Below are 26,469 nucleotides of genomic sequence, written 5' to 3'. Positions count from 1 at the left end.
TTGCTTGAGTAAACAGGACACGCAACCACACCAACACGCAAGACAATCGCCTATAACTGCAGCATGAAAGGTATTATGAACGGATACCGGTAACCCTCAAAATTTAGCGAAAGTGTTATTTCACGTCATACTGGTCGTGCTGGATGCGTTTGTGACGCCATCATTGGTTATCCAGAGTCACAAAATGAGTTACAAATGAGTTACAAAATGAGCCCGATATCCAGCTCTGTGTCAGAGCATGTTGCAAAATACAGCGGTGCTCAACGTAGTCGGCTACTTGCTACTCAAGTAGAAGTTAAAGAAACGCCGAAAATTTACACTAATTGGCAAGTAGAAGTAGAAATTTCACAGACATACCACATTACCACAACTACTTCAAGTGGAGGTAGTAAACGAGGATATGAGAAGTATACTCCAGTGAGTAATTTCAAAATGTAGATTTGATCGCGTTCTTTTAGCAGGGTGCATCTTCGCGACCAACGCAAAATGCCGAATGACACTTCAAACAGGTGCAATTTCCCAAAATATACTCATATACTGTGACATATAGGGTATCTGTCTCCCAGTCGCCATTACAATTCCAGTCACAAAAATGACGCAAGCGCATCCCAAACGTACTCTCTATTTTACAATTTCCAAAAGTGAAAAAGGTAAGTGGTTTTACCAAAAAATAAATTCAAGCAGTATTCTAATTTTGCGTAAAAAACACGAAAACTGTTAGGTAGAAGCAGGGTTGTAATGACTCGAGTCGCTATTTTAGGTGACTCGACTTGACTCGAGTCAGTTTTCGTATGGACTCGACATTTACTCGACTCAGTGTGCATGGCTTGAGCCAAGTCATATGACTCGAGACTAGGACGGCCAAGGCAGACATTTCATTGTAACTTCGAAGCGTAGTAAAGTCACCACATGATTGGTATTTCGTCTATCTGTCCTGATACTCGAACATACGGCCAGAAACTGTTAAAACTGAGAAAAATTACTATATTATGAATGCGAGCCATTCTATATCATTCGAACAGTGGACATAATGACTTGGACTCGGACTTGACTCGGTGGTGAATTGAAAATGACTCGACTTGACTCGAGTCAAAGCTATAAAAGTGAGTTTGACTTGTGTGACTCGGAAACTTGTGACTTGGTTACAACTCTGGGTATACTTCTATAGAAGTGTAATTGTTTTAACAACATTACCACTTGAGAACGTAATGGCAGTAGTAAAAGTATACTCGAGTACTCAAGCAGGCAAAACGTACTTGGATGCTCGAAAAAGTACAATTACTTCGTTAGTGGCCAAGATCTTCCTCTCTTTCTGATTGCAAGCGTCTGATTCCTGGTTTTAACTCGTATTTCGTACCTTGCACATAAACACGGCGTTGTGGCCTCTCTTTACGAATTGATCCACCGGCTTGCGGGTGAACGCCATGTTATTCGGCTCCGGCAATCTCACCAGGATTCTAACCGGTTTCGACGCGTTTCCTGCTCTGTTTTCTGCTCGGCATATCCACTCGCCAGCGTCGCTGCGCCGAACCTGCAACGAGGAAACGGAATTGGTGCGCTCTCGAATCGGAGGATATTCCGTGACAGTGTGGAAACTACTGGATTTCAACATGCGCAACTAGAAGTACAACTACAACTATTCGCTTTTCAAAACTCGCAACTAGGACTGAAACTACTCACTTTCAAGACTAGGAACCGGAACTAGGACTAACGACCTTCAAAAATCTGCAACTGACTAACTAAAACACAGTTCAATTCCGACGAAACTCATGGTTTAACAAATGAACATCGGTACAAGTTTGAAACCCCCCCCAGAACTCACCCCATGCGGTTACACCACCATTAGTAGCGATGACTACAAGCTAGCAATGGCTGCAAGAACATCATGCACAGGACACCTGTATCACGAATCACGCCAAACGGTGACAGAAACATTTTTTTCGAATGTTCAACTTTTCAAAATCCGCAATCACAACTAGAACTAGAACTAGTGCTGAACTAAAACTACTCACATTTCAAAATTTGAAACTAGAATTACAACCACTCAAAATAACAGTTACTTGTTAACCCTCGACTAACTAGATTGGTAATTTGTACAGGTCTGCTTGTGATGGTCCCATTTTCAAGAACGAATCTATCAGGAATATATAGAACTCCGGGAAGGTTGAATTCATTTTGACCGTTACCTAAGTATAGGTCTAAACATTTATCTGCGACATATCTCGAAATCTTCGATTTTTTCATTCTCCTCGAACTTTTGTCTATATAAGGCCCAAATTCCCTGAAACACTGCAGTCTAAATACATTGGCGCAAAATAGGCAAAGCTGATCAGTATAACGAAGTACGCCTACTTTTCGGAGTGCTCCAAGTAGGTTTTGCCAACTGGGATTATTTACTCATGTGGTTGTTTTAGACAACTTATAGACCTGTGCTTCCCAACCGTTTTCAGTTCGCGATATGAGCAAACGAATCAAAAACAAATTAATTAGGAAAAAACAGTGTATACACATGCACTTTACTATAGAAATAAAAACGCTGAGTTTGCCTATTAGATATATATCATCACATCAAGTCTAGGATTGATAGGCATGATTTTACTACTCGGAAAATATTAAGAAATACCTAAAATTGAGGAACACATGTTCTCGACCAACCACCACGTAAGATCGTCAGTATTATAATGAAGTATTCTATTTATACCCATGAAATTGCGAGCATATCAATGGAATATTGCTGCCGTTCTAGAGCAGCCAAAAGCAGCAGTCTATGACATATTGAACAGAAAGGTAACAATTAGAAATGCTTCTCGACCCGCCTGAAATAGCTTCGTGACCACCACCCGGTTCTATTACTTACATCATGTATTTTAAGCCTTGATAACCCCGTTCCTGCGTCTGTGTTGATGTGAATTCGATCCGAGCCGGTCACAATCCGACCGCGTCTTTTCCAGAGTATGGAAGGCGCGGGTAGTCCCTTCACGCCACAATCGATCGACAGGACATGGTGCCTGAAAATATTGTGGAGTTGGTCAAAGCATAGCCAACGCTGGTACTCACGTTGGAATACGGCCGGTAATTTTTACTCAATTTTATGCAGAAGCAGCAATTTGAAAGAAACGTGGAAGTAACAAATGAGCATGGTTGTAACCAAGTCACAAGGTTCCAAGTCACCAGTCAATCCTACTTTTACAGGTTTGACTCGAGTCAAGTCGATTCATTTTGTCCAATTCAGGGTGCATACTGCATAAAGGGTCGAGTCCGAGTTACAGTGTTGAGACTCGAGTCCAAGTCATTCTGTTCACTGTTCAAATTCATGTTCAAATCATCTTCAATCCATAGTTTTCTCAACTGTGCTTGGGTGATATAGAATGCCCCGCTGTCGAAAGATACAACTTTTTATCACTTTTACCGGTTTCTAGTCCTACTTTACAAATACCGATACTGATAGACGAAATACCACAGACGCGGAACTACACTACTTTTCAGAGTCACAATAAAATGTCTCTCTTGGCCGTTACATGGTGGACCTATACGGGACTAACGCAAAAAGACCAATGGCATTACAAATCGGTGCAGTTTTCGAAAATATAGCCTGTCATCGTGATGCAGGGGCTATTTCGCTTTGTCGTTAATGATGATTTCACTCTTAAACGTGATTGCAACATCCAAAACGTACTTTCTAATTGTCAAAATCCAAGTAGTTTTACCACAAGAACTGTGAAGAATCATACACAACAAATATAGTTTCAATGAAACTAGATAAGGCTCCGCGCAGTTGCCTGTACATCACGCATGTCTCAGATGGCACAGAGATAGATGATGAGATCTTGCAAATATGATTTCCGAGCGCGTTGGCGATAGTTATAGTAACCATTTTTCATGCGCGATCAAACATTGTTTCTCCACAAATCACTAGCTTGCTTCAGATGCAGCGTGTCATATACACCATCCCAAACAACTAAGGTAGTAGTTATTATTCCGGGTTCAAATGAACCGCAGGTGTTCACTGAGCCATTCTCATGAGCTTGTCAGAGGTTAAGACACACACCCGACTCATACAGCAGAATTTACGCTGATTTGCAGTAAATATTCATGATGATATTCTTGTTTTGTGTGAAAATCATGAATGTGATATACATTTGTAGATATTTGTGACTCCGCGAATATTTGGGGTTCGCCAGAGACTTGCGGATTAGCGTCAGGTTTCGTCAGGTCGGTAAAGGTTAAGAACAACTGAACTAAGGCAATGGTGAGGTCATTAGCCCGTTACAGTGGGTTCTAAACAGTATGTAACGCATCAAATACTTCATTCCGGTTTCAGTGGAGGTCGGGGAGCTAAACTCGGATGTCCCAAATGTATTTGGGGCGGTAAGCCAACTTGACACATGACAGGCATCGGCCGTACGCCGATAAGCAACGTTTGCTCTCTAACTGCAATCTGATTCGGCGTGAATCACCGTATTTCTATCGATGTAGGTGTAATGTAACAATAAATGTACTTCAATTTCACATCACACCGCGCATCGCCGACATCAAAATGCAGCAGTTTCATTAGAGTGATTTGCTATTATCGCGATATACAAATCCGTACAAATGACTGCTATTATTGCGCGTCGTGACCACCCAGGCAGAAAGCCCTCTCAAAGTCAAATTTGGCGAGGTTCACGCATTGAATACTTGTTGACAGTTCATGCTGGTTTGAGAATTCAGCGTGTGTAAATTGCGCTGCGCTACGATACACGATTGTAACTGGTAATCAAACCAAAACAACGTGCTGATCATGGATACTTTAGGTCAGTGGTTTTCAACTGGGGGTCCGCGAAGCATTTACGGGGGGTCCGTGAGACCTCTGAATTTACAAAATGGTTGATATGATAACCTAATTTGTATTTATTTATATTAGGAAAATCACGAGTCAGTTTCGCTTCATTACTGGTAAAACTCCAGGACTCACATCAACAGACTGGCCGTCTGAGATGAAATATCCTACTGTGCAAACTCATTGTAATTGTTAAATTGCCATTAGCATGCTGACACAAATTTATTGCTGTTTAGGGATGTTTTGTTGGGCATTGCGGAAAAATAAACAGTTGGAGTAGTAAGGTCAATAACGATGACTTCGAAATGTTTGCAGAAATCCATTTTCTCCTGTAATATACATAACCACTATTCCATAATAAATTCAATATGAGCTCCTAAATAAAAATGACCAGGCTGGACGGTGTATGTTAATTTAAAAATCTGTTTCTCAATTTTGTTGCCATCATACTCAAATATGTCATCGGAAGCGTTACGCGTTTCACCGCTATCTATATTTGAGGATATCGATTTAAGGCACTCGTTCATATCAAATCGATGGCGCGGATTTTCACGACACGACCACGTATTTGAATAAATGCAGTTTCGGGATTCATTTTGAAATATAAAAAGTCTACCCAATTTCTACGTAAATAGTATGATGTTATTATCAAGAAAAGTAATTTTGTTTGTGTTTATCGCTATTGCCTACAGTTAATATTTGCACAAGACAGATGCCGATTGCACGATAATTGAGCTAAATTTGAACTAAAAGTTGAGGGGCTCCGCTGGGGTCCGCGAAGACAAAAAGTTTGAGAACTACTGCTTTAGGTATTATTGAATTGTGCGTGTGCCTTCTATGAATAATCCAATTGCATAATATTTTTCCGTTAAATGGTAGGCCTATTGCATTACAATTCTTGACAAAAAATGATTCGAGTTTAAATGATTCAAGCCGAGTCCTCAAAGAACATTATTTCAAGCAGTGAAATTATACGCTCTTGGCCACTGAGAGTTAATTTATAAACGAGAATTATAGTTTCGATAGGTTATTTCGAATGGCTTGTATAAAACTGCAAATGACACTATAGGAGAGACGTCACTATAAATTCATTTCGTCACTACACGCTTTGGTCCCTCTGTAATTTTGAAGGCTTCTGCGCCAGTATATGGAGGTCAAACCGGTTGTTAACCCTGTATTATGACCCTATTCTACATAATCGACTTCAGACAGTGATTACATACATCTTATTGTGTGACTGCATGGCTTCAGCATATTTGCGGATGTTGCAAAGCAAAAAGAACCTGTCATGTTTGATTACTAACTGCCCCGTATCGCTCATTGTTTCGCTAGGCGGTCGCGAACGGGTGGCTGTCGCCGCCATCATTGTTTACACCGCTGATATCGCTGGGAGGCATCAGGAAACCTTGGTCCGTCTCGATTGGAAGCTGTCACACGCATTATACCGGCATATTGTCTCTCGTATATTTTGGAAAGGTTTAATTAGTCTGCGATGCCTCTGTGTTTGCTTTTAGGACGTGTGTCGTTATGTTGTCAGCCTCTCGGCGATGTTGTACCGTAACTGCTTCGCGTAAAGATAATGAGTTTGACTCTTTTAGACGTCGAAAACCCGACAAGGATCCAGCGATTTTCGCTGATCACATAGACTCGTGTTTCTAAATCTAAATAAGAGCAGAACACAAGTAAAATGGGACATCAATAAAGTATGTAAGCAATACGAGTATATTTTCACACCTAATTGCAGCCGAAAGTCGCACTAATGTGATATACCCAAAACAATTCCGTGTATGCAACATCAAGTGTTGCAGTTTTGTCGCTTCCAATTATGGTCATGATATTCACAAGATTTGTTATCTCTATTTAGAAGAATCATGTATACGCTGGATGAACAGTGCTCAGGTATTTCTCATGGCATTCGGTCGCCATATATGGATATAATGTAGATATGGTGGAAATCGGGTCGCTGGCATTTGTCTGTATGTTTTGAAAATGCAAGTCTCTGAGTTTGTTCTCTACTTAGCTACTAAAACCGTACTACACCTATCGAAGTATCATCTCTTCCACAATTGCAAAGCTCATAGTCTATGGTATTTTGTGACCAACACACAGCCGAAAATAGCTAAAATACCCGAAATAGTTAAATATTTCCATCGTGGTAATATCATAGCGCGTGACAAGACCATCCGTTATAGTTATTACCATCAGTTAATACGCGTGATAAACTTTTGACCCGGAAACACGATAAATGGTGAAAAAGTAAACCTCAACGCGAAGGTGAAGGATTGGTATCATGGAAGCGATCAATTATGAAGTTTCTTTGTTATAAGCAAGCGCTATATATATAAATATTTAACGAAAATGAAATGCATGCACTTCAGCGGGTCAATTTTCAAGGTGCGATTACGATTTTTCTCAAGTTGGCTTCAGCTCCACAATTTTCAAAGGCAATAGATATCAACCTTTGTTTTAGACTCACTCTGAACATGATCTCAAGTTACAACCAGAAATGCTGTGTTCGAATTTACTTCAGGGCACGTATACGCTTCACCAATTCGGTATATTTATTCAGAATGATATAAATAGCGGTCTTATTTACTATGGGGAGCAGTAGCGAAATGTTGCGTATATGCGAACCACCCACGTACAGCGGCTGAAGGTTGATTGAGTCAGACTTGATGTCGGATTGATGCTGATGAATCGATGTACAATCTCGCTAATTTTCCTATCGCCACACATGAAATGGTTATCCGAAAATCGTACTAGCAATGTCACGTTGGCGAGTTTCATGTGGGGTAGGTTTCGAAGAATGTTTAAAAACTTCGAAAACTTGGCGGTGTTGCACAAGATGAATTTCCTAATGCCATACGTAATGCAAAGTTCGACAGCAAGAAAATTTTCAGTTTTTCCAAACTATATTATAATTAGAATTATAGCTACACATTTTGGAATTGGATTATAATTAGACTTACTTAATTCGCGAAAACTTGGAAATTGAATCATGTTCACTTCGTATCAAATCAGATTTCATCCTCGTGAGCATGAAAATGACAAATGTCTGTACAGCAAGCTTGACCATGCAGTTTCGCACTATACACTGTATACAGTCTCCTGCTGGATTTTCAAGAAGACCAGAAATTAAATTGGGACTTAAATTAGAGCATAGTAGCATTTCACAACTTAGATTAGAATTAGATTTCTGGCATTTCGCTCTGATTTAATTATAGTCTAGACCAGGGGTGGCGAACCTGCGGCCGTCGACATGAAAGCTTAATTTACCAATTGACTCCCGAATTTTTGAGAGATTTTAATTAATTTTGAAATTATCTTCGTGCTAGGCACGATTCAATGCTGTGCTTCATTTTTCGATTTTAATATAGTAGCGCCCGTTGCAATCTGAGCCCCACAGTACAGATGTGTACAGCAGAGGAAAATGGTGCTTGTACGATTGGGCGATTTCACCATCTTTCCACTACCAACACTCCTAATGGGAGGTCAAGAAATAACAGCATGCAACAATTGGCACTTCCGAATATGCATCATCATTTATAACTTGCCCTAAATTTTCGAAAACACTGCGTCCGTCAACTCTGCCGGTGAGTCTGATCACACGGACTGAGAAAGGATAAATATTCGATGGTAATACGTGAACCAACTAATAATAATGACGGAACCCATTCGTGAATTTGACAAAAATTTCGCGCTTCGTGCTATCATGACGAACCTCAGAGAGTATATTCATGACACACCTACTCGCGATTTCGGTGCGTGTGCGTATAGTAAGTCTATATGAAAATATAAATTGGTCCGGAATTCACATGGCCCTTTAACATGCGTATTTGGCGTCCAGCTCATCACGGCGATGTCCTGGCTGCAGCAGGCAACATAAGTAATCGAAATGCGGCCGAGAATAGAAAAAGGTTGGCCTCCACCGGTCCAGAGCTAGACAACCATTATTGTCCAGTTGTCCAAGTCTGTTCGACGGTTTTGTGTATCGTGGAAATCATTTACAACAGTAAATTATGTTTTCGCTTGGCGACATTCCGACAGGAACTTTGTGATGATTTCATATCGTTTGTTTTCAAATATACGATCTTAACGCTTTTTACAAATGGTCAGCAAAGCGGAGACGGTACCGGTGATCTATTGTTCATATTTCGCTATTTGGGTCATTCAGTTTGAGGAATGAGTCATTGTCACGAAGCCTCAACGTTGGCTAACGGATGTTTTCCTTGATGTCTGAAGATTGTTTGGTGGCAAAACACATGTCTATACTTCGTGTGACAGATGATCACGCCATTAGTCCCGACTGGCAGGAGAAACTATTTCTCATGAATGTTCATGTTCACAGATGCCAAAAAATGAACTCACGAATTAACACTACATAAAATGTCGCCAGCATACATCACAATGGAATGCGACATGAATGTGTAACTCGGTGCTGAGAGGATTGCAGAACAATCATCAATTAATTCAGCATGAATAAATGTGATCTCAGTAACTCCGCATAGAGATTTGCATGGTTCTGTCTGGAGACCATATACGTTTTTGCCTTGTACCATATAGTTAATGGAACTTTGGGAGAGGTTCTATTTTTAAGCAATGGAGTGATTTCAGTCACTCGCCCATCGATTGTTTCGTAAGCGACATAATGGGAGCAAGCTTCTCCATCCAAATTCCTAAATCTGAAAAAGGACTAGAGAGCCAACCTTAGAAACGACCATTACGTTGCGATCTCTGCTTCGACCGCCCAGATTCAAGGCAAATATATTCGACTATCCACAAAAAGATACACGTCATTCAAGAAGGAGCATTGCATATGTTATATGCCATATTTCTTTTGGCGCCTTGAAGTTTCGACAATGAACTTCACGATCCGATTATGACCAGATAGTGGTATGAAACCACTGTACATATAGGCTATACGCCACGTTAGTAGCCTATATAGAATAACGTGCAGATTGCGGTATATTACGTTTCCAGAGGGCGATTTAAGGAGAAAGTAGCATATTAAAGTGCTAATATATATCATCTATCTAAGCCTGTTGAAACAGTTTACCATAGATTGGTGAAAATCATTGATCTCTCAGCTGTGTGATTCTCGTATATATTTAGTCATCGTACGAACCAGTGATATCTGTATTCTGTATAGGATTATTCATGCTATTCACCAGGAAGAGCATGTCGAATGCCACTTATACTTACACATAACCAATCTGATAAAACATTTATCTATCGTCGACTTTGTTATCGAAAAACCTGTACTGTACTGTACATGAACCGTTGAAGCCCATTTGAGTAAACGCGCAAATGGCATGTGCATGATAGATTTCAATTTCACAGATATGAACTTGAGCGCGCCTTTGATTGAAAGCGACTGTTTCAACAATTATCCCCTCTTTACTTCCCGTACTAATCGAAAATGATTAGATTCAAACCCGCCAATTTGTTTTCTTGTAGCGGAAGTATCTAGCGCCGGGTTTTCACGATTGGTCGTGACATGGAATGAAAATGATGATGACCACTAGGGCGGGTATATTTTGACGTGAAAAACGAAAAATCTTGCTCTAAATTTTGACTTTTGAAGAACTTATATAATTTAGTTACGCAATATTGTATAAAAATTATAAATTTATTGCAATACAACTCAAGATACTTTACTACATTTTCTGATAAAAGTCAATCAGTGAATGATTTATTGAAATTTTAACGATTCAAAAGAAGCACAAGATCGCGATATAATGAAAATGGTACGAACTCTCAGTCCTTAAGAAGTGGCTCAGCAAGAATGGAGAAAGGACTTCAACGGTAGCCGTTGTTGGCTGGCAGCACCGAAGTTCAACGTACATTGCTGGTGACACACCCTGTTGCTTCATACTGCGAATGTTGTCAACATCGCAGTTGTTCATCCTGGGTTTTGATATAAGACCCAGTGGCCAATGTCCACACGAACTTTGGTCAGATTCAGATTGAGATATCGGCGTGAGCTCCTTAGGTCGTATTTTGACAGCTCTCCGTCTTTTTGAGAGGCTATGGTTGATAGTCGCGCTTTCGCTCGGTTCAAGTTTACAAACACATCCTCGCCGCATATACTGGATTAGAACCTACGTTTTCGTGTATGTTGATCATCACACCGTATGATGATATGAACCCATTTTTTTGACTTAACGGTTTGACAATGTACTTTCTACAATGATAAAAAGTAGGGTAAAAGGTGTAACTTGTAAAATGAGAAGATCGCATACGGTCTACGAGACAAAAACAATTTAGCTCACAAAATAGATTTAGACTTTGTACACAATTTCTACAATTTTTTGATCTAACGCTACAGTTTTGACTATTTTGACATGTCAAAAAATAATCGCCCTAGAAAGAACAATACCATGTCCAAGTTATGTATCGGACTAACCCGCTTGTCACCGGAATAGCTGACGGTAGATCGATCGTTGGCGCCGAATAAACGGCTACTCTTGCTGTAGCGATATGCTCCCATCCAGTGGAGGGCAACTGAGCTCTGCATTTATAAATCCCAGATTCCCGATTGGTAACAGCGCGTAACTCCAAAATAGATACCCGCCCGAAGTCTTTCGTACCTACGCAGGTAGAGTAAGCGTTAGCATGCGCATGTACATTGGATTTAATGGACAGGTCATCGACTAGAAATTACGCAAACAGAGCACGCTAGAGCACATTTAGTCTATATGTCAGAGTTTCTAAACCATTTTGGCACTAAACCCCTTGAGCATTCATGAGAGCCGTGTCTATAATGACCAACAGAAGTATATTTAATTTAGAATTATAGCAATTGAACCCAATGTATTTATAACTTACGTGTAGAACGCGCGTATTAACACAGTCTTGCGAGTTTAACAATATGTGCAGCACACGAGCAATTAATCAGTCAATTTACTAATGTTACTTGTTGTTACTTTTCGTCAATGATCATTTTGAAACGGGGTATGACGTCTGACTGACGTAATAGTGGCAGTGTGTTTTTATAAAAGTGCTTTTATAGGCACTTCTTAAGTTTGGTGGAGAATAGTGTAGCAGGTGTTAGCTCTTCCATTTGCAGGCTGCAGTATGATATCGTATAGTACAAAACCAAACCCGTTAAGACATATAATAAAGTTGTTTTTTAACAAATACGCACAAATAACGTATAATTTCACAATGCATGTTGTAGGTCCTGCTTTGGTGTTTCGTAACCCTGGTAAATAATCAAAACCAATGGTCTATGCCAGGGGTGGCCAACCTTTTTGCTATTCACGGCCGCATTTCGATTGCTCATGTAGCATACGGTCGCATTTCAGGCCATAGTCGTAATAAACTAACTGGACGACAAATAGGCCTACCCATCTTAAACTGTACATATCCATTTCCGGTGAACTCCGAAGAAAGTTATGGGTTGATATCGGCTTACTATACGCACAGAAACCGCCAATGATCTTGTTATGAATAGAATGTAGGACACGACACGGTTGCGCTAAGTGCGAAATTTTTTTCAGATTCACGAACGAATTTTGTCAAGTTTCACACACGTCAAACATGTATCCTTGGAATCCCCCAAACGTACCAAAAACAAATTTCTTTCGTGAGGAGCACACGATTCGAAGTTGGTATTTCTATATGGGGCGCATCATTTTCCTCTACTTTTCACATCCGCACTGTGGGGCTAAGATTGTAAAGGGCGATACTATATTAAAATATAAAAATGAAGTCGCAGTGAATCGCGCGCAGCGCGACGATAATTTTGAAATTATTCAATATCTCTCAAAAATTCGAGAGTCAATTCATAAATTCAATTTGCATGTTGACGGCCGCCAACACATACTATAGTTGATTTACGTGTCGGCGGCCGCAGGTTAGCCACCCCTGTTTTATGCGATAAACTCTACACACAGCTTAATTGTATTCACCAATGTGATGGCTGGATCCTTCTGGGACTTCCCACGTTATGTTAGGAAGCGGGTTACCGCTGACGGCGCAGACCAGCTGCTGCGACTGTTTGACGGTTACCGTCAAATTCTGGGGTTCTCTTGTCATCCGAGGCGGTGAGAAACAGTGCCACTGGCCATCGGCACAGGAGCTGCGAAATATAGTAAGTGATTAAGTAATTTGTATCCTCTATTACGAGTGTTGTTGGACGTATAGTACATGCAACGCCACACTTTCTGATACACTGTATTTTAATTTTTGCGTGCATAGGTAAATATTTTTTTTACAATCAGATGAAGGGCTATGTATGTGGTTTTGTAGAGATTGCATAGCATGCCCCCACCCCATCGTACAGAGGTGCCTTTTATATTCGCCAAATGATTTTGGACAGTATTAATAATAATCATGCCTTAATGCCATAGTTGGAAAACTATAATATTTTCAGATTTTCCAAATTAGATTAGAATTATAGAATCATATCTACACAGTTTTTTTTCCAGATTCCAAGAAACTTGGAAATTAAATTCAGAATTACAAAGAAACACACCAAAATGAAGCTCAGTTCATATCAGGTCACAGCACATTCACATAAGGGTGAGAATGGCAAATGTCTGCATACCAAGCTTGGCTCAGTTCGCACTATATAGTCTCATGTAGCATATTCAGGAAAATCGTAGAAATGAGAATTAAATGATAGCATAGAAACATTTCAAAAATTAGATAAGAATTAGTCTAGTGAGCCAACTAGAGTTATCTAGTTGTCGTACCTCACATAAACATTAGTTGTTACCAGCGCAACATCTGCAATTTCCGCCCTCTCAGGATTAACAATACGTTATTAATAGGGCAAGTTTTTGCAACTTTTGCAACTTTTTTTAAAGCTTCCGGCAGCTTCATAAATATTCAGAAGTTATCTAGTATAGTGTTTTAAGCTGTTTGGAGGATTCTTATATTGCAACTTTTTGCAACTTTTCTCTATTTTTTTTCGTGCAACTTTTTGTAACTTTTTCGATTTTTTATGAAACTTATTGCAACTTTTTTCGATTTTTCATGCAACTAACATTTTACTGAAAATATTTGGCACTATATATAAATATATCGCTAGATTATTTCACTGCCGTTTGAATTTGAGGTCCTTTCTGATTTGAGGTACATTCAGGCTAGACCGCCGAAAATTATAATTTAACTGGGTCAGTTTTTTCAGGCTGCTGATTTTGTTGAAGTCGTCAACACTTAGTTTTGCTACCGTGCCTTGGATACGAATCGATTGGAGTATCTCATACCCTAATAATTTCAAGTAACTTGTCCATAAATGCAACTTTTTAGTGCAACTTTGTGAAAAATAAATGCAACTTTTTACCGCAAATTTTGTGAAAAATAAATGCCACTTACCACGGATTTGACTGCAACAAAAACTTGCCCTATAATTATTACGATTATATTACAATACAATTTGTCGCACTGTCGCCGTGAAAATTCGATCCCAACCCGCGAAGTCACAAACCCTCGCCGTGAGTATATTACAGTGGCGCACACATAGTTTCCTTCAGCGTGTGGCGCGTGACCAACTACATAACTTTGCTGTCAAAGGTGACGGATAGCTCTGTGGGAGAATATTTCGCGCGTTCATCATAATCACCCGAATGACGAATATACAAAAGAAATAATTCGTGTCGCCTGCTCACCATTGCTCGTTGTTTATCGTTGCGTTTTGTCCCGGCCGGTACGCGACTTGTCCAATCAAACAAGGACATTGTTCGGGTTTCACGCATACGTCTTCATGTGTGACATATCCGGGACGACAGTGACAGCCGGACACGCACGCTATGGCGCACGTACGCAGGTACTTGTCTGTCATTTTGGGACTTTGCATTCCTTCGCAAGTCCGTTCGCAGCTCGGCCCGCACGGCATGTAGATCTTTCCGCCATCGCATACTGAAAAGGTAAACCAACCACGGTTGTATAGAGATAGCTTTTTAGCATGAAATGACATCATCACTTTGTTTGGCATATTCGTTGCAACTACGATGTTCTTTTAACTATATTTGTGTCGAATCTACTGGCTTAATTCTACTACCAGAATAGTCCGGTCAATTAGTAAAACCTTTGAAGGGGTAGAGGCTCGGTAAAAGTGACAAATCTTGCGATTGCAGCGAATCAGAGGTGCTCAATCTAGTCAGTGTTGCTACACAAGTAGCAGTAGAATTGACGGCGTATATTTATACTCTACTAAAAGTAGAAATGGCAATTTCAAAGACATTCCCAAACTACTAAGTAACAGTCGAAAACGAAGATTTGAAAAGTCTCCAAGTATGTAGTTTCAGAAACCTATTTGATCGATGGCTCGCATACTTTTAGTGATCAATCGGAGGTGGCCGCTTTAGAAATTGCAGGGTGTATCTTGGTATAACTAAAGCTAAATGGACTATTTCGCCTATAGTTTTTCATGACAATTTTATTCACAAAAGTACTGCAAGCACTACTGCCGACATCATCCAAAGTGTAAAAAGCATGTAGCTCTGCCTAAAAAAACTGGTATATGTAAATGGTAGTGTTCAAAAAACGGAACCGTTTAAATAAATAATGCACGACTGCACGTAGGCAAAACCTACTTGAATACTCGGGAAATATAAGTAGGCCTACTTCTGCGGACAAGTAAACGGTTTAAGAAATCTACCCAGTTTTGATTACCGTAGTATCTGATAGAAAGACTATTCTCTATGGATAACTGTCAAAGTCATGAACCGTCTCAAATATTCTTACGATAGGTGTAGTTTACATCAATATACGGAGAGATGTGATATATGCTGATTAGCGTATGAACAACACATGCGGTATACTGCGCAAGGCGGTGCGATGTTGCAGACAGAATCAATCGGATGATAACGCAGTTTTACCCTTACCATCATAATAGGCGCGACACTTACTCAAACAACGTCAATCCAAGTTATCAGTTTTGCGGTTGACGTTGAACCGACGGGTATACAGCATAAATGATGCTGCTTAACGGCATTCATTGATTACAGCGACTATAAATTGAAAATCCGTGTAATTTCGGACCCAATCTATCGCATGCCGAGTAGGAATTTAATGAGAAAGGTACATATTAGTTTATCTTATCTTAGCGAGACGATAAGATACACTATTGCACAACGGTCATCCAAAACAATTCGTAATTGTTCGCATCTCAATAGGTGGTCCTATAATGAACCTGATGACATGGAATTCCAAAACCATCAGTATCTAATTTAACGATGGGACAGCTTCATCGAAGTAGTCTGTTCTGTAATTATATCGGCTTGGTGCAATGCAGTCAGTGGGATTATAGATGGATTATGTGACAGGGAAATATATATTTTACTACAGAAACATGTATTTAGGCAAGAATCTTGTCAAAAGAATTCATATTTATATTGTGATAACCATTGGATCATCTGGGAACCCTGAAAATTGACAGACTGTTTTCCTTTGTGCTATTTGGATCTGATATCAAATATCAATTGTGTATCTTGTCCAAATGTCCATGCATACTATGCAATGCATACTACGTATATATACTAAACAGTCACACAATACACAGCAATTATAGTTAAGGTAACAGAAATCCGACATCGATTAATCTATCAATACAGTGTTAGTCTAAGCATGAGGATAATATGGATATCACTGTGATAGTCTGCGTTACCTGTGATTTGCAAGGATATCTAATAGGTCATCTGTTATGATGTAACTCTGATCAGGGCCGAAACAGCACTTCGTCATCCTCCTCCCCCCAAAATAACGTTGGTCCTGCCCCCATAGGGTAATAATGATAAACCTAACTTATGGGGAGATTCTCCCCCAAACCCCCCGTCAGGATATACGTTTTCACCGCTACTTGTAAGCGAGATTTGTTATGATCGTTAGTGGGCCATCGCCGAAACGCGCGAAACGCGAAATTTTCTATAATACATCATTGAATCGGTTAATGATATCGGGAATTGCATATATATTGCTATAATGCTTTTTCTCCGCTCTCTGCTAACGTCATCAAATTTACCGGTAGCACCGAGTAAATTGCTGCCTTGGAAAATGTAGGGCCCGTAAATAATAATTAAATATATTCGGGTGAACCCGTTGGTATAATAACTTCGTTATATGATATGATTTCGTGATCTCCTGTCTGCTATGTCAAAAGATATTGAAATCGCTCAAACGTACTAAACTGAAAGACGCAGACAATTTCAAATTGGCATTTCTTCACTGGCAAATAATTTGTCTCTGCGGGGTGGCATTTGACTTCTAGATTGCCAGGACAGGATCATTTGGCGCCAGCCATTTATAGGCTCCCATGGACAATTGACGATATAATTTATATATATCGAAGTTTTCGGTCAGAATAAGGGCAGTCTTTTTCAGCCAAGGTTTTCTCGCTGCCAATTGTTCTGCCACACTTCTCGAAGTCGTATATTACATGGCCTGAAATTTCACGTGTCTTGATGTGTCGGACGCCGAAATTCCAATTTCTATAAATCATATGTATTTTCTCTTGAGTGAAGGGTACCCAATTATGAAGAGACTTGGCAACATTAAAGTTGCGTATATTTTGAACAAAATACTTTATGATTTATGTTAATTCGAGAAATAATTTCGAGCCCCCTTCGATCTCGCCCGCTGGAGTGCGGCAGTTGCGGTCCTGGCTCTGACCAAATTACAGTACAGTATTCAAACTTGCTATTATCCAATGCAAGAAAGATGCTTTATTCGTAAGTGGGCCTATATTATTGAGCACAATTCATGTGTACCGGGAAAATGTTTTCTTCTTAGAAACCGTTAGTCCAATGTGCAGACAGCATGGTGGCCATGGCCTCATCACCTTCGTACATTAGCCAACGTATAAGGTTTCGTTGGCAGCCCATATCGATGTTTGGAATAAATATAAAAAGATCGTGGGTCACAGTAATGTTTTGAGTCGTAGCGCCTCCCGTGCTCATCGGCTAAAGTAAATTGACATTAGACCAATTTAAGCACTCGATTCAAAACATTGTCGGCACTATATCCCATGACCCAGTGATCCTTAACTTACGGATCGCGACCGACCTTCTTCTTTGGGTTTATCGTCCAATAACTCATGAAATCGTGCCATTTTAGAAAAAATTTAATTAAATTACATTCAGAGCTCATTGTCAATATGAATATTTCAACAAGATATACTATTCAATTGCATATTGAAGTTCTGTACCTCTCTTCAGCTCTTCAGAGCTCATCCTGACATACAATTACCGATTAGGGTTGCATTTAAAACAAAAATCAATTGAAAACAAGCATGTTTAAAACAGGGCCCTTTGTTAAAACATGTTTCTTATTGTTTTTTTTTGTTTATCCCCCAAATATTCAAATAGGACGTCATAGTGGTTTGACATTGACAATTGAAAATATAGGGTAAATATAGCACCTTTGACGAAATATCTACGTATTAGGGATGGTGTGAATGTGAGGTTCCGGTTCGCGTTCTGTGAGTGAACCTCAGAGGTTCGGAGGTTCACGTTCACAAACGAGCCTTGGTAGGTTCTACATTGTGAACCTTTTTTAACTATTACAATTTTCCACGTCATTATATGTAACATCTTCGATTGAAATTCATTGCATTTCATCTTCGGACCACTCTATGCATGGCGCTGGCAGCATAAAAATCAACACTTAACGAGCATGCACCTTGACAATCTCAAAAGTTTTACTTGCTTTGTTGCAAAGGTTTGCTCAAAATATCCAGTTTTCCGTTTGTGAATGTTTACTTGTTTGGGGACCCTGCTGTGAGCTTGACCCGCAATAACACAACATCAAGAGCGAATCACGCTACATGAATGATCCTTATTCCACTAATCAATGAAATTTATTGAAGACTACATCGTTGTCTAATGTAAAATATCTAGCAGGTGTATACGGGGTCTATCTTGATTTCATATCTTTATATCATAAAAACCAAATCCGTGTGATTGGGATGTTGGCTACTCCTGTATAACTTGTTTATGAGATAATGTCGGTAGCAAGTATAGAAACCCGTTTTACATTCTGCTCAATATCAATGTAGCAATACTCAGACGCCGAATACATTTTTGTAGCCTACATTTGGCGACAGTTAGAAAGCCCGTATGTACTTTAGCATTGTGGCATAATGTGGCCGAGTTGTCGCTATAGATATCGTGTACAACTGTACATTAATATATCAAATCACTGGAATATGGGGCTGGAATTAGCAATATGACGTCACATGACGTCATGAGGTTCACATTCGCGTTCACACAGAACCTTTCAAAAAGATTCGCGTTCACACGAACCTGAACCTTTCAAAGGTTCACAACATCCATACTACGTACTATAGCTGTTGAACTGACTATCTTGACGGTTCCGATCATCCCATATCGTATATGTGTCGGCTATATCGGGTGGTAATTGTCCGTAGGCTCATACAACATGTTTTTTGGAAAGCATTCACACAATTATGGAATGATTTCACGACTTGAAAAAACGCAATTTTTCAAAGGGCCTTTGTTTAAAATACAACCCTACTACCGATGGTGCTAATTCCTCATGGATTTCTCGCCACGGAACAAGTAGTTCAGTTTTGTCCGGTACATCAGAGCATGTGAGCAATTCCAATTTGTGATCACTGATCCATGATATGGCATGCCTTTGACATGAAAATATACTTTGGCAAATGGTATTACTGACCATCAAGTCCTGATACGCTGGACTACTTGCATTGGCGTGTCCGAAAGGGGAATATCATTATAAACTTCTGTTTGACAAATGGTTTTATTGGCAGCTGGTTCGTTGGTTGTAATGGCGTAGCCGAGGTGGGAAATGTACTCAGTTAAACTTCTTAATGCGGGATGTCTAATTGTATAGTACATATACCTTTACTGTGTCGGTACAAAAGTCTATAACTATATACTCCTCAGTCCTCATATACCACACGAGGAGGTTACGACATGCAATTCCCACGCTTTCGTCAATTACAGCATTGGGTTATGAAGTCTTAAAAAGATTAGCCCAGCGATTCTTCAGTTATTACAGAAAAGACAAGGTAACGTCTTACGTCATATTAGTCACGACTGTTATTTTATACCCCCACACCAGCAGCGCTCAATCAAACTAGGTAGACAACAACTATCGAAGCAGCGGAGAATGCCTATGACCTAAGATCTGGAAGTTTAAATCTTGACTGATGGCATGAAACAAAATATTCGTCGACATTCCCCCCGTTTAATAGGGCCCATGATATTGGACAATTGGGACTTCACTACGTTGCAACTAAGTTCTCCATTGCATGACATTGTGGATTGCATGGTTTAATGCAATGGTTTATTGCATGGTATTTGATTTAATATATTATCATATCATATGATCCATACGATGTATTCCGCTTCCAAACGCAATCAGTTATACACACGTGAAAGCCGTAAAATAGCGAATACTTGAAATTAAGCAGATATTTCTACAACAGTCTTGTCTTACATTATATTGCCATCTGTCAATGAATAGTTGAATTATGATTTTGAAGACAAAATCGGTCACGTCTGATATTGCGTGTGCCGGCGTACGGTTTTAGACCTAGGCCTATATATATATTCTCAACTATGACCTTGATGAAGTCAATAACATCTTAATGGTCAAGGTTTAGAGGGAAAGGCCAGTAATCTAATTCCAATCTAACTTGTGTTTAATGTTGAAATGTTAATTCTAATCTAATCCCTGGTTTTCCTCTAATGTATTTGCAAAAGCTGAAAATTTTATAATTGTCCGGCTCTATTGTCAGATGCAATGGTGCTGGTCAGTGGTCATATTTTGCTTATGGAGAGACAGATTCTGCAATCTGCGTACTAGTGAATTACGTTCGAAGGTGAAGAAATACCTTAGTCCGATAGTCGTGTCGAAGTAGGCGGGCAGCGATTACGATAAGTATTGAAATCGAGTTATTAACAGCTCGATGCTGTTTACTTTCGCGTCAATCACCGAATGCCATGCAAAATTGTTTGCAAACATTAACAAGATATTTTCGCTATCGGACATCCCGTACGTCAGATTCTTCGTCGATAAATAGCCTTTTTAACGCGCGCGGGGCAGGAATTTGTCGCGCGATGAGACCGGGGACGGCCGGCGTGTTTACAGTCGCGATTTCGAGGTGCAATTGGATCTCTTGTGATTACGAAGCTGTAATTTTTCGCCTCGATTTATTTCCTAAACATTGTCTCGCTGTTTCAGAGGCGTGCGAAATCGAAGGTCGATTACGGTGGCAAAACAGCGTTTTCGAAAAATGTGAAGCATTCGCATGTCTTGAGTTCTAAGAAGGTCGGTATTGCAACGACTACTGGTAATCTTATCGTATCAAACATAAGTAAACGGTTGACATCTTATAGCTGTACGCAAGACCAATCCAATGCAATCCAATAATAAAGATATGGATATGTTTTGAGACTGCAAGCTTCGTGATCTCACTAAGATATGTACTAGTATTTGGAGAGCTTCTTATAGGTACAGAATTTCAATGTACAATTGAATATTCCTATTGAAATGAACCCGAATCTTTTCGGCGGGCGCTCGTCAGGGGTAATCGTCAGCAACTAGTAGAGAATTGGAAAGAACACTGTATATCAATAATCGTAGCGTCATATTTGGTGATACAATTGTTGATATACAATGTTATTTCCAATTCTCTACTAGTTGTTGACGATTAGGCTACCCCTGACGAGTGTCAGCCGAAAAGATTCATGTTGATTTCAATAGGAATATATTATTCAATTGTATAATGTACATGTATTAGTCAAAGTTATTTCCAGAAACATGACCATCTCTAGCTCCATGTACTGTACAGTATTAAACCACGATATAATATAATGAAGGACTATCTAACGACGATTATTCATGTCAAGTCCACGTATAATATATTATAACCGAAATTTGGGGTTCGGATGCCGTGCATGACGCACGTATACCCAAGGCTGTTTTAAATACATATCGAAATAAATCAGTTAAATATAAATCTTACTATTGGATTTAGATCGGATAATTTCATGAGCACTATAGAATTTGGATTAGGACTTTTAAAATCTCCAAGAGATCCTATTCAACTAAGTTTAAGCGGTACTTTTCGACTTGAGATTTCATAGCCGACAATTTAGTATTCGGAATCGGATCCGGTATGCTGATAAAAGAATCAGCTTATACATTTTATTACCAGAATATGAAAGTCTTTGAAATAGTGAATGGTGAATTGGACATTCGCGACAATGAAGTCAATCGCAGGGTATCCAGCACGGTGGTCGAAATAAAGTTTGATTTTTAATCTTTTCCCGTGTAGATTGAACAGGTGGTACGGGTTAGTTGAAATCTATACAGTCCAATGGGCCGGAAAGCGAATGCGTCGTCTGTGTCATTCAAAACCAGACTTACTCACGAAATACAATCTCGCTTATACCTTGGGAAATGACTGCAACATTAATTACAGGGGCAATGGTCAAATGCTATTTTATAAAGTGTGGATGATACGGTTTCTGGTATGTGATGTGGTGTGATTCTATAACATTTTATCATAAAACGATACAAGTATCAACAATGAAATAACGTGTGTGACCGATGAATACTGTTAAAGAGCAGTACCTGTTTCTTGCTCTCTTTCGCATTGCTTAGGGGCCGTCCGATGTTGTCCATCGGTGACCACGGCGCTTCTGAATGTTACCTGTAACAAATCGCACTAATAACCGGCGTGACATATTTGAATCTATTCACGTTAACCATGTTTCAATGACCAACTAGGCTCTTGCTACAACCATGATCTATGAACGAAATTAGATTTGTATAAGAGGTCTAATCATGGGCGTATAACTAATAACTATGTTCCGTGAGGATTTTTTTAGTATTCCCTTTCCGATGCACGTAACTTCTGCAATGCCTGATAATAACATCATCCTATTTAGATCAATGTTAGCCACCTGTGTGTCATGAGCCTTTTTCCGGATGGGCATCTCTAAGTCTGCTCCACTATAACGAAAGAAAGAAATTTAATAAAAAATACTAGTACAGCAATAAGCTACTGCTCAATTTGAGTTTAATTTCTTCCCTCCACCACCAAACCAGCAATTGTGAAAGCAAAGATAAGATAAACCATCACATTACGTGAATATGAAATAACTAATTTATGTACTATCATGTTTATTGTCTATTATATTTATATAATTGCATCATTTTAACTACCGATTACTGTATAAATCAGTTTTTCTGTTAATGTAACGGTTCTTAATTTTTTCAAGATGCTTGAAAATAGGAGATCATGTCATTTTTTCAGAGGGGTCCGCGTTGTAAATAAGGTTGGGAATCCCTGCTTTAGATATTCTCTATGACTCGTAGGTTGTGTTTTTGTGTGTCGCCTTTTGGGTGTGAATGAATACTATGAGTGTATAGATACCAAAATGGAACTAGGAAGACTGACAATGACATTGGATTCATCATCTAATTAACTGTCTGCAGCAATCGATGAATTCGCCCTCGGAGCGAATCCCGAGGTACGTTCCCACACGTCTAATGAAGAGTAATTGACTAAGGACCGATCGGAGGGATCTCAACTACAGATTACCCTACAGGCCCGCAATCGCGAAGTTTATCCAAGCTAAACAGCTGATATAACTCCCGCGGAATTTGTGAATAACCACCATAACATAAATTGTTTGCTAGTTCTCGATGTGATGAAAATTGATTGTATTTCGAGCGAAAGTTAGGTGGCATTTTGCCGTTTCTCCACCGCGCGACTGTCGGACACGGTGCTAGTGCTCGGTAAGATCGGTATCGCGAATGGCGTGAAATATTTCTTGCTTTGATCACGCAAGATAACTATTCATACGCGCTGACGAGATCCAAGGCCATAAAATTGGAGTGTTCACCCGCGGGGTATGAACTATAAGTGCGGAGATTTCGACAAATTCGTCTTAATCACCTTAGGAAATGAGGCATTTATTGATACATCATAGAATGATGTTACCACACAGGCAGCGATAGGCGACATTATACGATCGCGAGTGCATTTTCCTCATGATATCTCCACAGACTGTCGATTAGGAGTTAGGACAATATCATTTAGATCCATAACCGCTTAATATCCGCCTAATTAGGATACAGATACTTAGTAGATATTTAGATGATAAATTCCAACACGTGACTGAAGTCACTTCTAAAAGCGGGCGTCTACAGTTCACTGTAGTACAGATTATCCACACATCGTGTTGGATATTTATATCCAACATCACTCGGAATGTTGTTTAAACTTTAAACCACAGCAGTTTCGCAGGCCTGATAATATCTTCAAAACAGCATTATGAATGAACCTCCTCGAGAATAGTATGATTCGGTCACAGGTTTGTGGTTTATTAGGTTTATGGTTTAATTAGCCTTTTCTATAACGCTGAGACACAAAACCGCTATCGTTTCGCATAACTTGTACAATTTCTCCCTTCTGTGAAGTACCCCCATTGACCAGGTTAATTTGAGAGCCCAGTACACATTATGTCGACTTGAATGTTTGGGAGAATATCACAATGCAACGTCTATCTATGGACTTGAAATGGCTACAAACTGCTACATGCATCCGACATGAACATTGTTCATTGAACAACGGTGGCCTACATTGCATTGTCAATATAAACCAGTCTAATAATATGCTGATGCGTATAATTCCTTTGGCAATGTAATTTATGGTAATTATATTTCATATTCTATCAAGCGTGATACTTTGAATGTCATGTGTAGAATGTAGAGCCCGACCTATGTTGGATTTTTGGGCCGATGCCGATAAAACCGATATCTAACACCTTCACCGATAACACCGATATATTCAGCCGATATTCAAATAAGGTGGAATCCACATCAAAGGGCGCATTTACAAAACTACAGAGCATTTTTTTCAACAGCTTTACAAGCATTGTCATACTCGAACAAGAAATTAACTAGAAATCCTGCATCTGGACACCTTGAAAGTGTAAGCTATATGGAATACAGTCATATTCCCAATCCAGCGGTCAAGGATTATAGTTTTCTGACTTCCTATCACCATGCTGTGACGTCACGAAAATTGCCGATATTTTTTCACCTCCAATGGCCGATACCGATAATTCTTTCAACGTATGATATCAACTCGATATTGTCGGCGAACGAATAATCGGTCGGGCTCTAGATGTGTGCTATATTTGTGGATACGTTAAACTAGGGTTGCCATATTTTGAGACCTGGAAAAGACGACACGTTTACAAATCACAAAATTTATAATATCAGGTAAGTTGGAGATCTTTACGGAAAATACTGTTTTTTGGGCTTCGGAAGCACCCGATCGGACGTCCAGATTCCCTATTTCGCGTCATTTATGGCGTTTTTTAGTTGTGTCTGTACCGTGCCATCGCCAAACGCCTCTCGATGAAGGAATTCATATACACGGTCATCTCCGTTTTGTATTGGTGGTGTCAGAGACATTGCTAATGGTCTGTATACCATACTGGCCAAGCCAATACTTTACTACAGTAAAGGCTGAAGTGGACATGCAGAATGCACATTGCACAATGACAACCATCATATGTATTGCCCGGCCGTTCAATGAGTTTAAAAATGTTAAATGATGTGATGATGTGGAACGCCTGTCTTAAGGCTCCAAGTTGTTAATATACAGTTGGATCCTCAGCGAAACGCATGCTATTGGGGTCACACATTTTAAACCCATGCTCGTTTACTCGGTGCTATCGATATACTATCACGACGCGAGTCATAAGCATATCCTAAATTCCTAATAGCATGCATACCTCAACTGGCAAGGTACTGCGTCTTTTGTGCTGCAGCAGTCGGTACACGCTATAAAATGAAGACGGATGATCGATATTCGCCCGTAATTGTTTCACACGCCTGGCGGAGCAGTTCACCCAGTAGTTTATGGTATTGTCATCAAAGTCGATGGTGACAGCGAGCCTGTACAAACACAATGGCGTTGCCGAATAAAGTCAACGTCACAGTATGCCTTTATATAATAATCATAGATGTCTTTTTATCGAAACTATTTTTGTTATACAATTCCTAACATTCCAGACCACAAACACACGAGTGAATCTGGCGATTGTTCTTCCGCCACAGACGTGACCCCGGGTTTCTTGTTGCGACAACAGAGCGCAGCCTACCGCAATGAATGATTCTCCGATAAATACGCACCGAAATTTGTCCACGGCTGCACGTCTCTGTCTGTGGGCGATTGATGGATGATCGAGCATGCATTGCGGGGATTTGATGTTAGTTGCGTTTAAAGATTGTGCTTACAATGTAGCGGCGAGGAAATGCAATAACACTTTTTCGCTGATTAATGTTAAATTTGCCTGTCTCGCCTGTACACAGATGACGAACTACCGCACAGTGCACAACTGCACATGCGTCAGCTGCGCACGCATAGTAGTATACTAGTTAGTATACTAGTGAACCCCCGAGATTATTGGACCTCGATCTGACATATCAACCTCGCCTTTCGACACATGAGCCATTCATTTGCATCACTATTCGTTTTGTGTTATCCCTTGTTTCTTTCCATCCAGTGCACATGCCTCTTCTGCATCACCTAGGCCCAGGTGGGCGTCTGATTTCAAAGACTACTCCAGGTCGTTTCGACACCTTCCTATCTTTTCATTGTATCGCGGTTTTGTGGTGTTTTGAAATGATGA

The 26,469-nt window shown here is 39.8% G+C and overlaps 1 protein-coding gene across 2 annotated transcripts in view; it reads right to left on the bottom strand.

Annotated features, from left to right (window-relative positions):
- LOC145444437 (uncharacterized) overlaps nucleotides 1-26,469 on the bottom strand; it is a 92,612-nt gene that overhangs the window by 62,760 nt on the left and 3,383 nt on the right. For both annotated transcript variants that reach the window (XM_080322418.1, XM_080322417.1), the window contains exons 4-10: nucleotides 25,570-25,732; nucleotides 22,391-22,469; nucleotides 14,437-14,686; nucleotides 12,733-12,902; nucleotides 11,226-11,409; nucleotides 2,858-3,008; nucleotides 1,358-1,531 (exon numbers count right to left, since the gene is read on the bottom strand). In XM_080322418.1, coding sequence (XP_080178544.1) covers nucleotides 1,358-1,531; nucleotides 2,858-3,008; nucleotides 11,226-11,409; nucleotides 12,733-12,902; nucleotides 14,437-14,686; nucleotides 22,391-22,469; nucleotides 25,570-25,732 — 1,171 coding nt within the window. The remainder of the gene's footprint in view (nucleotides 1-1,357; nucleotides 1,532-2,857; nucleotides 3,009-11,225; nucleotides 11,410-12,732; nucleotides 12,903-14,436; nucleotides 14,687-22,390; nucleotides 22,470-25,569; nucleotides 25,733-26,469) is intronic.

The sequence above is a fragment of the Botryllus schlosseri genome, chromosome 8 (assembly GCF_051294905.1).
Source record: "Botryllus schlosseri isolate E-star chromosome 8, Bs_hap1, whole genome shotgun sequence".
NCBI lineage: Eukaryota > Metazoa > Chordata > Ascidiacea > Stolidobranchia > Styelidae > Botryllus > Botryllus schlosseri.
This window is presented reverse-complemented; position numbering and strand designations above follow the sequence as displayed.